Consider the following 12,467-nt stretch of genomic DNA (forward strand, 5'->3'; position numbering starts at 1 on the left):
CATTTTAAATAAATCTGCAAATTACGCAGCACAAACTTTTTTTATTATAAATATAACAAAGAAATCATCAGCAAATGCACTTTAGCTAAAGCTATTTATAAATTTGTCTTATTGATTTGTTGACACTTTTTTTAACGCTTGTTACTATAAGTATCATTGCTTTAATCAAGTATTAATATGTTACTCTAATTTTGCAGGCAGTCTAAATTAATTAATTACACAAATCGACAAAAAACATTTTTTTGCTTTGTAGACAACTAAATTAAAAAAGCTTAAATTATATTATTTGACTTATCTTTAGGTATAAGACCTACTACACTTACTATTAGCTTGTTGCATATTTAATAAAGCAAAAGTCAATCAACTTTAACAAGCAATCAATTAGTCAAAATTTAATTTAATATTGCCCACACTCTATCAGCTGTAGCTCTAAATATACTAAGTATACACATATATATGCCATATGTATACATTATATATATATAAGCCTGAATGGCACTTATAGTTCTTATCACATCAGCATAAATGACGCCAGAGCCTGCAGAGCAAATTTATTTATGGACACACAAGCGGCGACATCAGCAATGTTGTTGCAGAAAATAGCTAAAATAAAAACGCTAAAAAGTATGCTAACAATTTAGAGTGAGCGAAATCTTCAAATATTAATCATGCTTGTTTATTTGTTTTATGTTATTAAATGTATCGAATTAAATATTGTTTATTATAATAAAATCTGCCGACAACTTAGTTGGCTTGCCAGCACTATTGCTGCTTGCTACACTTGCTGTTAGCCCCACATCATCGGCTTTTACTTTGGCAACGGCCATAAAGTATACAATGGCACTGGTAATAAACCGCAACGCGTCATTGGCAGTTGCTGCCCTCCCCTCCCTACCCCGCATGCTTGACTGGCCTTTGTGTGCAAGAAACGCACACAGCCGACTACTGCCCTGACCCTTTGGCGTCCGCCTCTTTGTACACAAAATTATTGATGCGCTGACTGTGACTTGACTTGAGCTAAGTTGACGAGCCATGCATGTGGACTGTGGATGTCGTCGCCGCCGGCTGCTTACCAGACTTTCCAGTCTGCTAGAACTTGATGCCCCGGCATCGATTGTGCAACCAGACGCCACACACCTGCCACACACACAAACACACACACAGTGTTGGTAAACGCAGTTTTGTTGTTATTGTTTGCTTAGAACAAGCGTTCAACTGTAAACAGCAATAAGGCAAGTAGGCTTGATAACAATTAAAGCTGCATCTTAAAATTTAAACCGCAGCAGGCCTAAGACTACAACAACTTGTCCAACACTTCATGCAAGTCCATACACTAGCAAAAGTTTTGCAGCTTCAGCGACAAGCAAAAAAAAAAGTTGGACGCCACTTCAAATGAAGCTGAACTTCATTGTTATTGGGAAAGTAGCACTAACCGGCTTTATGCATGGAGCGCCTCAAGTGCTCTCGTCATGCTCATGCATGTCACTTCGATCACTTCACTGATTTAATCAACTACCCGGACCCGGACTCGTAGTTCCCCCATCCATTTACGTCTTGCATACGCTGCGGGCGCATTATGCTGCTGTGATGTGCTCTATTATATTCATATTTTATAGCTACTTACGTTTTACAGCCCCAACTACAAGCTAACCCAACACTCCCAGCCCCCAGACCACCGCTCAACCCTTCAGCTGTGCCATTTTCTTTGCTTCGCTTTTCTTTTGCTCTGGCTCTGCCATTGTTGTGGAAATATTTTTTAGCTTGGCGGCACTTTACACGCCTTCTTTCTTGTCTATCGTCTAGTAAATCTTGTCTCTTCAGCACCAGCGCTAGTCTCTATGTGTGTGTGTGTGGACTGCCCTGCCTATCAAAAGTGCTGCCAGTTTGAGTTTGTTGCCTGTCAGCGGCGTTGCCATCCCGCAGCAGTTTCCATATGAGCATTCTTCATTGTTACTTCTTTTGATACACTTTGATATATGCAAATGGGTATCTTGAAGTTAAAGCGAACAGTTTATGTCATTTTGAAATTTAAATCATCTTAACCAATCTGAATTTGAAATGCATCCATAATATTATTTTGATGCTAAGTTATTTGAGCTTATATTTTAAAATTAATCAACTTATTGAATTCATTCATTAAATTCTAAATTATATTAACTATTAAATTATTTTAAATTTATTTTGCTCTTTTTTTTACAGCGTTTGTTGCGTATGGGGTAAGCTGCTTAAATCTAAGAAATTTGTATGCTTCAGTTTATTAGTTTTTGTTTGTATATCTTATCTATAATAATTTATATGCTTATATATAGTTATATATCTGTTTCTATATAGATATAAACATTTTCATATCTATCAGCGTTTGTCACCTAATCTAATCAAAGTGTATCAAACAGTTGCCTACATCTCAAAATTCATGTTCTCTTGTTTTTTGTTTGTTCTGTGCTTTTAACACGTCTTTTGTCATTTCTGTAGTTTATTATTATATTTCACTATACACACACACACATACACACAGCGAAAAAAATATGCAGAGCAAGAGGGCGCGAGTGTGCGAGCGAGAGAGCAAGTGCAAAAACTTATCTACACTTTGTGCTTCGGTTTATAAAAATGCAGAAACCGCAAATTTGCTGCTGCTTCATCTTCTTCTCTTCGTTTTTTTTTTTTGTTGTATACGTGTTGCCTTTATGATGTGCTTTGTCTGCTCTGTCGGTAAGTCTTGTGTCCTGTCGCTGCAGGCGCAGGACATGCTCTTTGTTGCACTTTTTACTGTTGTGGCTACTTTCACAATGCAATTGCCACTGAAAATTCCATTACTCGTGCATTTACCACTGTTCGTCAAGTAATTTTCTTAAATTTGATTGAGCGCCGCCAACGACGAGACGCAGCTGAGCACACTGGGCTCAATAGTTGCAAAAAGTTGCAGTCAATGTGGCAATTCAATGTACAAAAAAATGTTTCAAACGACTGCTGCATTAAAACTCTTGATGTGTAGAATTATTTCCTAAAATTGTTTCAACTAAGCTTGCAACAAAACTACAGCTTACTGTAAGTGGGCGTGGTCAGGCAGCTCGTTGGCTTATTGCAGCTGTAATCAATATGCAAACAAACCATTTGCCACAATAATTACAAAGTAATGCAGCGTCCAGCGTGAAATGTAAAAATAAACGCCAGCTGCTCGAATCTGTTGATGACTTTGCTGTCCATGGACGACGAGCGCTTGAACAGGAGCTGGGCGGATGGGGCAGAGCACTGCGGCTTACGCTTGTGGCGCGCGGCATATTGAGGGCTGGGATCTGGTTGATGGCCATGCGCGCGCCAATGATGAAGCAATTAATTTGCAATTAAATCGATGATGCAATTGCAAATAAGCGCATGCGAAACAGAAGCTACTCCAAGCTGTGAGCCAAAAGCAGAAATCCCCACCACTAAAGCTGAATGGAATGTTGTAGGTTTCCATGACAATTGAATGCGCTACACGTAGACAAAGTACTATCAAAGTTGCACCAAAGTTGGCATAAACATAGTGATACTATAGTGGTACTATTAGTACAGGACTAATCCAATAATTGTTATTATTAGATTCTAAACACATCAAATTTATTTAAATAATTTGTTTTGAGCAGCAAGGATTAAGCTATTAAAAGATTATTTTCAACACAATATTTTATAAATAATTTATTTCATACTCATATTTTGACAAATTAAAATAAGACTTATATAAGGAACTAAATATTGAAATGCATCTTTGTGCTTATAAGTAGTGTATTATCTGCAAAAGTAAATCAGTGCAATGCGTTTGTAAGGGGCAATGCTGGAGGGGGTGGGGGAGTTACAAATGTTGGCACGCATCGTGGTGAAAACAAAGTTACGGTCAGTGCGCTGATGTTTGGTGAAAACATTTCGCCTGCTTGTTGACGCTGCTGCGCAATTTTTTACGCTGGCAACCCAAAAAATCATCAAAAAAAAAATACTGTATATTGATCAGTTTTGCAAGTCAGTATGGTATATGCAAATGATATATATGTATGTAGCTGAGCCGATTTGGCTGGCCTGGCTTGGGGCTCGGACATCAACTTTGGCGGTTATTCAATTAAAAATTACTTTATTTGTAATTAAATCGTTTGGCCGGGCTCAGCAGCTGGCAGCTGACCCTATTGGCTGCTACTGCTAGTGCATTTTATTTAATTTTATTTTGCTGCTAGTCTTTTATTATTTGCGGTGTTTTTGTGTTTTTACTTTGTGCTGCGCCGTTATTAGAAAATCGCTTGGGTTGCATTTTAAAATGCAATTTGTTTTGCACATGATGTTATTTTGTATTTATTTATTTCACTTTTTTTATAGACTCTCTCTCTCTCTCTCTCTCTCTCTCTCTCTCTCATCTCTCTCTCTACTCTCTCTCATCCATCTCTCAGATCCTCATCTCCATCTCTCTCTCTCTCTCTCTCTCTTATGCGCTGCCTCTTGTGGCTGGCACACAAATCACGGCAATTTATTTATGACACTATTTACAGTAACGAGCCAGATAGAGAGCAAGTGCAGCTGAGAGCAAGAGATAGAAAGGGAGTGGGAGGGGAAGAGGCCGCCTGGCTTGACTACACGTGCACTCTACTTAAATAACAATTTCAATATATTGAAATTTACTTTGTCACATAAAGGCTAAACAGCTTGCACTCAGCGTCAGTCACGAAGTTGCCGAAGAGAGAGAGAGAAAGAGAGAGAGAGAGAGAGACAGAGAGATAGAGAAGGACCCACAATCTAAGCTCAACAATGTGACATGCTTGCCACACAGCGCCAAGCCCCAAGCCCCAAGCCCTTGTCAAGCAATTGGAAAGTGTTGGAAAAGTGCTGCCATTGCAGGTTTTCATTTTATGCTATTTACATTTTCATATTTTACGCTGTGTGCCGCACCGCAAACAATTTTCTTGCTGTGCATATTGTTTTATTCTAATACACTACACACAACAAATCAAAAAAAAAAAAGAGAATTAAAGCGAATAAGCGCATGATGAATTTTGTAGCATACATTTCTGCGCTGGCGTACAATGAGCGCTATTCAAAATTTATGTCCCTTCTAAATTGTTTTCAATGTGCCTGTCAATATTTTTGTCAAGTGTATTTTAGTGCACTGCTTGTTTTTACCGTTCGCCGTTTAAAAAAGGTTTCCTTTTGTCTTGTTTTGTTTTTTATTTTCAATTTTTGTTATGTGCTCTGCTCTCGTCGTGGGTTGGTTGGTTGGCTGGCTGCTGCCTCTGCCTCTGCCTTTGGCTCTGTCAACTTCTGTTTTTTGTGCCCATTTGCAGTTTTTAACGTAGCATACTCCAATGGCAATGGCATGGCACGTTGTCTGAGCATGGGCCTCGGTGCTGGGGTCGGCATCCTTTCAAAATGGCATCAGGTGTTGCACGTTGTGCTGCAGCTTATCTCAAATGATTTATAAACTACCAACAGTGGCGAGGCCAAAGCCATTGTCATTGCATAAAATATGCTAACAGAGCCAAACAAAAAAAGAAACAAAAAAAATAAATAAATATACATATTAGTACAAAATAATAAAAAAAAACAGTTTCAGTTTATAACATATGTAGGCAAACTCAGCTAAGTTTTAATTCTTGTACAATTTTTAATCAAAGCAAACTGTTTATTTGCTTTGACAGCTCATGTAACTAACATAGCTTTAGCTATATATTATAGCTGATAGTATTACTAAACATTTACTAGACTCAACACAAGTTACAAAGCAAAACCAAAAAAAAACATTTTAGTCGCCAAGCTTAAAGTGTAATATTTTTATATTAGTATGAACATTTTTGTATTAAATATTTGTGTTTTAGACGATGAAAATAAGGTAATGTAATTAATAAACAATGCAAACTTTTATAAACTTATTTTTTATAGGTCCCCAAGCCCAAGCGTTACATAAATTTAGTGGAATAAAAACGGACAAAATCTTCTGTATTAAAAATTAATTCAGGGCAATAGAAATAATAATAAATTAAATTCTGGTTCCAATTTTGGTCAAACAATTTGCTTAATTTGTGCATTGCATAGTCTTAAGCCTCTGTGTGTCTTAATTAATTTGCATTTGTGCCCAACCAGGCATTGATTTCATACTCACCTTGGTAACAATCACATGCCACAGCTGCACCAATAAGTAGCTACTTATGTGCATTTATCGTTTCCACACTCCAGACATTATCTTAGGCAAGCGATTTGTGTTAAATGCAATTTTCAGCTGGGACTCGTCACAACCATAATCTCTATGCTTAAGCTTGTAAGCATCTATGTATCTACTTATATAATATATATATATATATATATTATTCATTTGTACACACTACATTAACATTCCAATCATATTGCTTTAATAAATAAATGTTCATTATGAATTATGGTGCGGCTAATTGTAGTTTCATTCTAACGTTTACTATATATTATACTGGGCTGCCACAACATTTAAAATCAATTGAAAATCGGAGAATCCTCTTGTGTAGACAAAAATTATAAATTCTAGTTGATCACGTCGGGTTGACAGCTTTCTGGTGATTGTTTATTATTGGTTATTGTTTATTATGTAGAGCACGTAAAGCTGCAAATAAATAAAAAATAAAATAAAATAATGTGAAGCTGATCTTTATTTGTAAATTATATATTATGCATAAATATTATATATATATTTCCATAGTTTTTCTTTTGCAACACACATATATATAATTTTAGTTTAATTTGCTATGTTATTAAATTAAATTATTAAGTAAATTATACTCGCCCTTGGACAAAAGCAAAGTCAGTGCCACAGTAAGCAAAAATAGATTTCTTACAAGCTTGTTAGTTCCGCTAACGTCGCCTCTTGTGGGTAGATTTTTGGCTAAGCACATGTCGAACCGTTGAAACAGATGTCTACACGGTTTGCTTTGATTTCTATAATTATCATGGCAATTTACAAATGCGCTCGACAACGCGTGCGACTCGACAGCTTCAGGATAGAGCGAACATCCATTTTTAGAGCCATTATAGGGTATTTTCATTTCGGAGACAATTTCATACGAATCAAGTAGTATATGAAAGTAGCTATGTACTTCATCCTTATTTGTTTTGAGTAACTTGTTGATCATATTTATAACTTGCTTCATGTTGACTCTGATATCATCAGTTAACCTTAGCTCTCTATAGAGGCATTCAGTGCGGCACTGCAAAATTCAAATCATTATACAACTCCAATTTGGCTTGGATTTTGTATACTATATCATCTTGTTGCGTGCATAGAGTCATCGCTATCTTCTGATCAAGAAACAGATTGTTGCCACAGCAACTCTCCAGCAATGCTATCGGACTATTCAGAATCTTGCATTGACTTAATCTCCGAATTGCGTGCACAAGTCTGATATTCAGCCCACGAGGCGTCGGCATGAGCGCAAATAAAACTAAAGTGGCATATACTAAGTTAACTAAAGATTTCATATTTTAAAAATTTATAAAATTAATAATATCTTGACTTACAAGTTGAAACGTACTTGATAAATGAATGAAATAGTAAGAGCAACTGGGCAACTGAAGCAGTTTGTTTAAAAAAGTTTCTTCCGGTGGAGCTCTTAAGCTTCCACAAATTATATTGAAAAAGCAGTTTCAATACTACAAGTTTTTTTAATTAAGTATTTTGCAGTACTGATTTTTCTTTGATTTTTTCTTTTGCTTAAATTATTAAAAGCAAATTCGTCTGCCTTATTTTTATTTTCTCAATAAAATTGATACACTTATCTTATGTTAATATGCTTAAATATATTGGAATCTATAAAGATTGCTAATAATGTTGCTTATTACAATTTGCTTGACTAGAGTTCGAAACACAAATCATTGCAGAATTTGCACTAAAGCCAATGCCAATGTCCTGGGCAGCGAGTGACAGAGATGGAGCATGAAAGAGTTTGAGTTTTGCATTAGCTTGAGCGCATATGCAGACAAAAGTAAATCAATCAATCCTGGTATTAACTAATTGCGTAAAGCAATATTTATGAATAATTAATGAGCTTCTAATGCTCTCTGTGTGTAATGCATGCTTTGGGTAGGCGGTTGTGTGGGCGTGGCCAGGCGGTACGCCCGGTTATCATTTAAGCATTATGCGGTAATATTACCGACCCACAAGCCTGCGGTCGTTGCTTATTAGGTGGACCTTTGAGTTTATGGCTGACTGCAATACTTGAAACTATGAATATTACTAAGCTACTTTATGTAAAATTCCATGCATTTTTAATTACCCCAGTGTGTGTGTGCTTGTGCATATTTAAGTTGTTGTTATTGTTATTTGTGAAAATTTGCATAAATCAAAAAATGTTTTATATACATACCATATGCATATGCATATATATATATATATATATGTGTGTACTTATGTACTTTGATGTGAGCTGCTCGGTTAATTTATAGCCGAAATGCATGTAAAATACGCTCAGGGCAAGGCCCTTCGCAGATAAGTCGATGATCAAGAGCTGCGCGACCCGCCGCCAACAAATAAAATATTTACAACAACCACAATAATAGCATTTGCATTTCATAAATTGCAACGCAAGTGCGCAAATATTTCATAAATTTAACACAAGGCGTTAAAAAATATACGTATAATAAAATAAGTGACTTGGCAGCATACGACTTTGCTATACACTTTGCCAAACAAAACATCAGAATTAGAGTCACATATTCTTTAATTGCATTTAACTCATCATTTTATCATTTTATGCTTCAAATTTAAAACTATATTTGGCATAAGTGTAATCAATTGTTGCCTAAGCTGCATGAAAATATTTTTTTGCATTTAAATAAATATATTTGCCATGCAAACAAACATTGCGAATTTAAATTGAAAAATTAATTGCCCAAAATGCGAAATGAAATTTGCTCTAAACTTTAAAGTTTAGCAGCAATCATTTGGCGATTGGGGCGTAGCGGGGCGCTCTTGTGGGCAAGGCCAGCGCGTCTGAGTTTCAGAGTCTCAACATTGACACGCGCATGCATGCAAATAAAATCATGACAGCCAGACAGGAAGTTGGCAATGCTGCCAGCCAAAGTCAGCCATAAAATATATACACACACACACACACGTAGACTCACACACACACACACACAGAGTTACATGCAGATTACTATTATTGTTTTGATTTGCCTGTTTCCAGACTTTGCTCAACATTTTTTTTTGTGTTTTTGTCTTGAACTTGACAGGCTGCCTGCCGACCTCTAAAAACTGCTGTTGCCAAAAACTAAAGCCAAAGCACATTATGGCCAGGCTCTCTATAGAAGCCACTTGGCTGCATTGACTTCTGCCACTTTAGCCGCTGTCATGGCCAAAGGCCACTTCATCTGTTGTTGTACTCTCTGGTCTGCTGTGCAGCTTGCTTGTTGTGTTTAAAATTTTGTTTGTACTCTTTTGGACGCAAGCCAAAAATAATATTTTATTTCATTTTATTTTATTTTATTATGCCATCAGCGCTGGGATTACAATATTCTTTCGTGTAGCTTGTAAAAGTAGCCAAAATTTGCTTTGCTTGCTTGCTCAAGGCTCAAAGGCTTACAACATAATATGTTGTTGCCAGTTCTTATAAAAATATTATCTTATTTAAAAGCAAACAATTTTGTAATGAGGCTACAGCTTAGCTTAATAATCGCTGCTGTTAGTTTACAGCGAGAGCAGCGCTAGCAGCTGCTGTTAACTTAACAGTGACTAAACAGCTGAAGCTGCAGCGCATGTTACTTACACTCTTAGCTAGACAGTGCCTTGCTTTAAAAATAAATAAATAAAATACATTTCAATGAGCGCACACTTTGCTCTCTCTTAATTCTCCTTCAACGAATTTCAGCTGCACAAAGATTTGCATAGCGATTATTTCAGAGTGCAAGTGTTGTTGCATTTAACATTAAGTGTAATGTCCAGTAATGTTAATGACATGGGGCTTGAGAGGGCATGTTATGGCATATATACATGCATTACCACAAAGAAATGCAGCTCCAATGTAATCTCTCATTATGCCCAAGCGCGTGTGTAGCATATGAGTCTGGCTGGAGAGCCCTGGGGCAGATGATAAGTCATGCGGTGTGGCGCTGACGTAAGAAATACAAGAGAAGAAAACCAATGGGCAGGACAGGCTCTGGAAGTAACTGCAATGGATGATAATAACGCAGCATAAACCACAATTCCAGTGCACAGATCTCTCGCTCTCTCTGTCTCGCTCTCTCTCTGAGTTCGGCGCTGACTCACAAATTTACCGGGCAACGCATATTTCAGTTGTCATTTTTGCTGTTCAGCCAAAGGACACACTCAACAAAATATGCCAAGCCTGTGTGTGTGTGTGTGTGCGGATGTCCCTGGGCCCCTCCACTTTTGCTCAGTGTATGGGGTTTGTTCAGGGTAGCGGCATTTCCGCTGTCAACGCAGCTGCGGCGGCAACTGCCACAAACAATTTTGACATTGCGTTGCACAGTTGCTGAGGATTGCGTGCTTCGGACAGGATGTGCGAGGATATTGTGAAATCAACGTAATGGCGTAGCATTAACATGCATGCTGCGAGAAAGCAAAAAAAAATAAAAATTAACCTGGGCGACAGGTAGTTGAATCTCCCCAACTTGTCCACAAAACAAGAAAGTAAGAGCAATAAAAATAGCAAGTCGAATACAAAATACACTCTACAGAAAATGGCATTAATTTATATTTATTTCTATAATATATAAAGCTCTAAATTATATTTATAGAAGTACATTTGTTCTGCAATTTAATGCTGCCAAACTTGTTGAAGTTATTTAAATGCCGCACTTTGAACTTAGTGTATGGCGCTTTATCTTTGGCATGCGGCTCTTTTTCATTATGAAATTATAAATATTTTATTTAATACAGCAACAAGGACAACAGCACCTGAATGTGCTGGGTATGGGGAAGCCCTACGTAGGATCTGAGAGAGTCTGTGTGTGTGTATTAAATTCCATTGCCAATTGCAGCCCGACTTTGCTTTGCCGCCAGCTATATTTCAATTTTAAATGAAACATAAAATTTCGCTTGCACACGCAATGGTAAAACGAGAAGCAATGCGAAAAACAAGAATTATAAAATACAAAAAAAAAAAGCAGAAAAATACTTTTGCGTGCGTGTATATGTGTATTTCAATTGAAATTTACAAACCGCTCGAATGACCTTAAGCTACTTTAAAAACAAGCTAAAAGGCGACTTGGGTGGCAGTTGGGGGCAGCAACAGCGACATGCCGCACAATAAAACCAAAGTAATGCGCAAAAATGTGAAAATTTCATAAACCAAAACTCAAACAGCGCTGAAAGTTAAGTAAAAATGTAGGTAACCAACGGCTAGGGGAGGTGGACGCGCCGACAAAAAAAAATACTACAGTGGAAGAAACAACAAAAATGAAAAGGAGCACCACCCAGTAAAAGTTATGACGACCAGTTGGTCACATACACACATACACACACACTTACAAACGGATACATAAATATATGTATGGTGCTTCAATCGCCTTTTGCCAGTTTGTGTTTCTTTATTTTTTGTATGAGAGCTGGGGCTTATTTGATTTTTGCTTGAGTTATTACACAACTGGCAACTGCATAAACACGGCAGCCGCAATGCCTACGGCTTATAAAATTCAATTAAAAATATATGGCATGCTTGCTCTTTTATACGCCCAAAAGGATTTACTAATAAAAGTAATTACTGAATTATATAGAAACTTAAAATGAAAGTTCCAAAGTGTATATGCTAGTTGGACATACGTTTACAATTTTAAAGTCAGCACCTTGTTGAGCCTTGACAATTAAATCTAAAATCTAAATGCTAACTTTGTCAAAGCAAATAGCCGATTAATATTTTGGCTATATAAATTTTGTAGTTTTGTTACAAACATCATGCTGAAGTAAACTCTTAACTCAATGTTACTTTGGTTCTGTGCAAGACAACAGCACTCAACTTGGTTCGGGTAGCGAACCCTGGCGAAGTTCAAAAAACGTTTCGTTTCGTTAGTTGTTTTCAATGGCGACAGCGCCCAAGCGCAAGGCTGACCCAACGGCGCCAGTTGCTCAAACTTCATCGCAAGAGCTCGTTACCGAGAGTTCGGGTCGACGCCAGGATCAGAAAGTCTATACATTCAACAACGAGAAGGGTGCGGCCAAGGGTGCCGCTGCGCCCATCAAAGATGATAAGGGAAAACCACAGAAGACCATACTTGAGGAGCATGGCATTATACTGGGCAAGGTCATTGGCACGGGCAACTATGCCAAGGTGAAAATCGGTTTCTCCGAGGAGTACGGCAAGCGTGTGGCCGTCAAAATTATATCCAAAGTCAAAGCGCCCGCCGAGTATACGCCAAAAGTTTCTGCCGCGTGAAATTGAAGCCGTTAAGGGATTGCATCATGATAATCTGATTACGTTCTATCAGAGCATTGAGACCAGTCATCGCGTCTATTTGATAATGCAGCTGGCCGA

The 12,467-nt window shown here is 37.4% G+C and overlaps 2 protein-coding genes across 2 annotated transcripts; one reads left to right on the forward strand and one right to left on the reverse strand.

Moving 5' to 3' along the window:
- Window positions 1–6,731: 6,731 nt before the first annotated feature.
- Window positions 6,732–7,446, reverse strand: LOC108604943. Its single transcript, XM_017994516.1, has 2 exons — window positions 7,240–7,446; window positions 6,732–7,187 (listed from the first exon to the last, which is right to left on the reverse strand). The coding sequence occupies exons 1-2, from the start codon at window positions 7,405–7,407 to the stop codon at window positions 6,735–6,737; spliced, it is 621 nt and encodes a 206-aa protein (XP_017850005.1). The 5' UTR covers window positions 7,408–7,446; the 3' UTR covers window positions 6,732–6,734.
- Window positions 7,447–11,838: 4,392 nt separating this feature from the next.
- LOC117135025 (testis-specific serine/threonine-protein kinase 4-like) lies at window positions 11,839–12,462 on the forward strand (the record flags this gene model as incomplete). Its single annotated transcript, XM_033294834.1, is given in 2 exon segments — window positions 11,839–12,347; window positions 12,349–12,462. Coding segments are annotated over 2 exon segments (447 nt in total), but the record flags the coding sequence as incomplete, so codon positions are not given.
- Between the last annotated feature and the right edge of the window lie 5 nt (window positions 12,463–12,467).

The sequence above is a fragment of the Drosophila busckii genome, unplaced genomic scaffold (assembly GCF_011750605.1).
Source record: "Drosophila busckii strain San Diego stock center, stock number 13000-0081.31 unplaced genomic scaffold, ASM1175060v1 hic_scaffold_46, whole genome shotgun sequence".
In the NCBI taxonomy this organism is placed as follows: domain Eukaryota; kingdom Metazoa; phylum Arthropoda; class Insecta; order Diptera; family Drosophilidae; genus Drosophila; species Drosophila busckii.

Coding starts and splice junctions, on each gene's coding strand:
- LOC108604943 (XM_017994516.1), bottom strand. CDS start 7,407: ATGCCGACGCCTCGTGGGCTGAATATCAGACTTGTGCACGCAATTCGG. Junction 7,188..7,239: donor GCACGCAACAAGATGATATA/GTATACAAAATC, acceptor TGAATTTTGCAG/TGCCGCACTGAATGCCTCTA.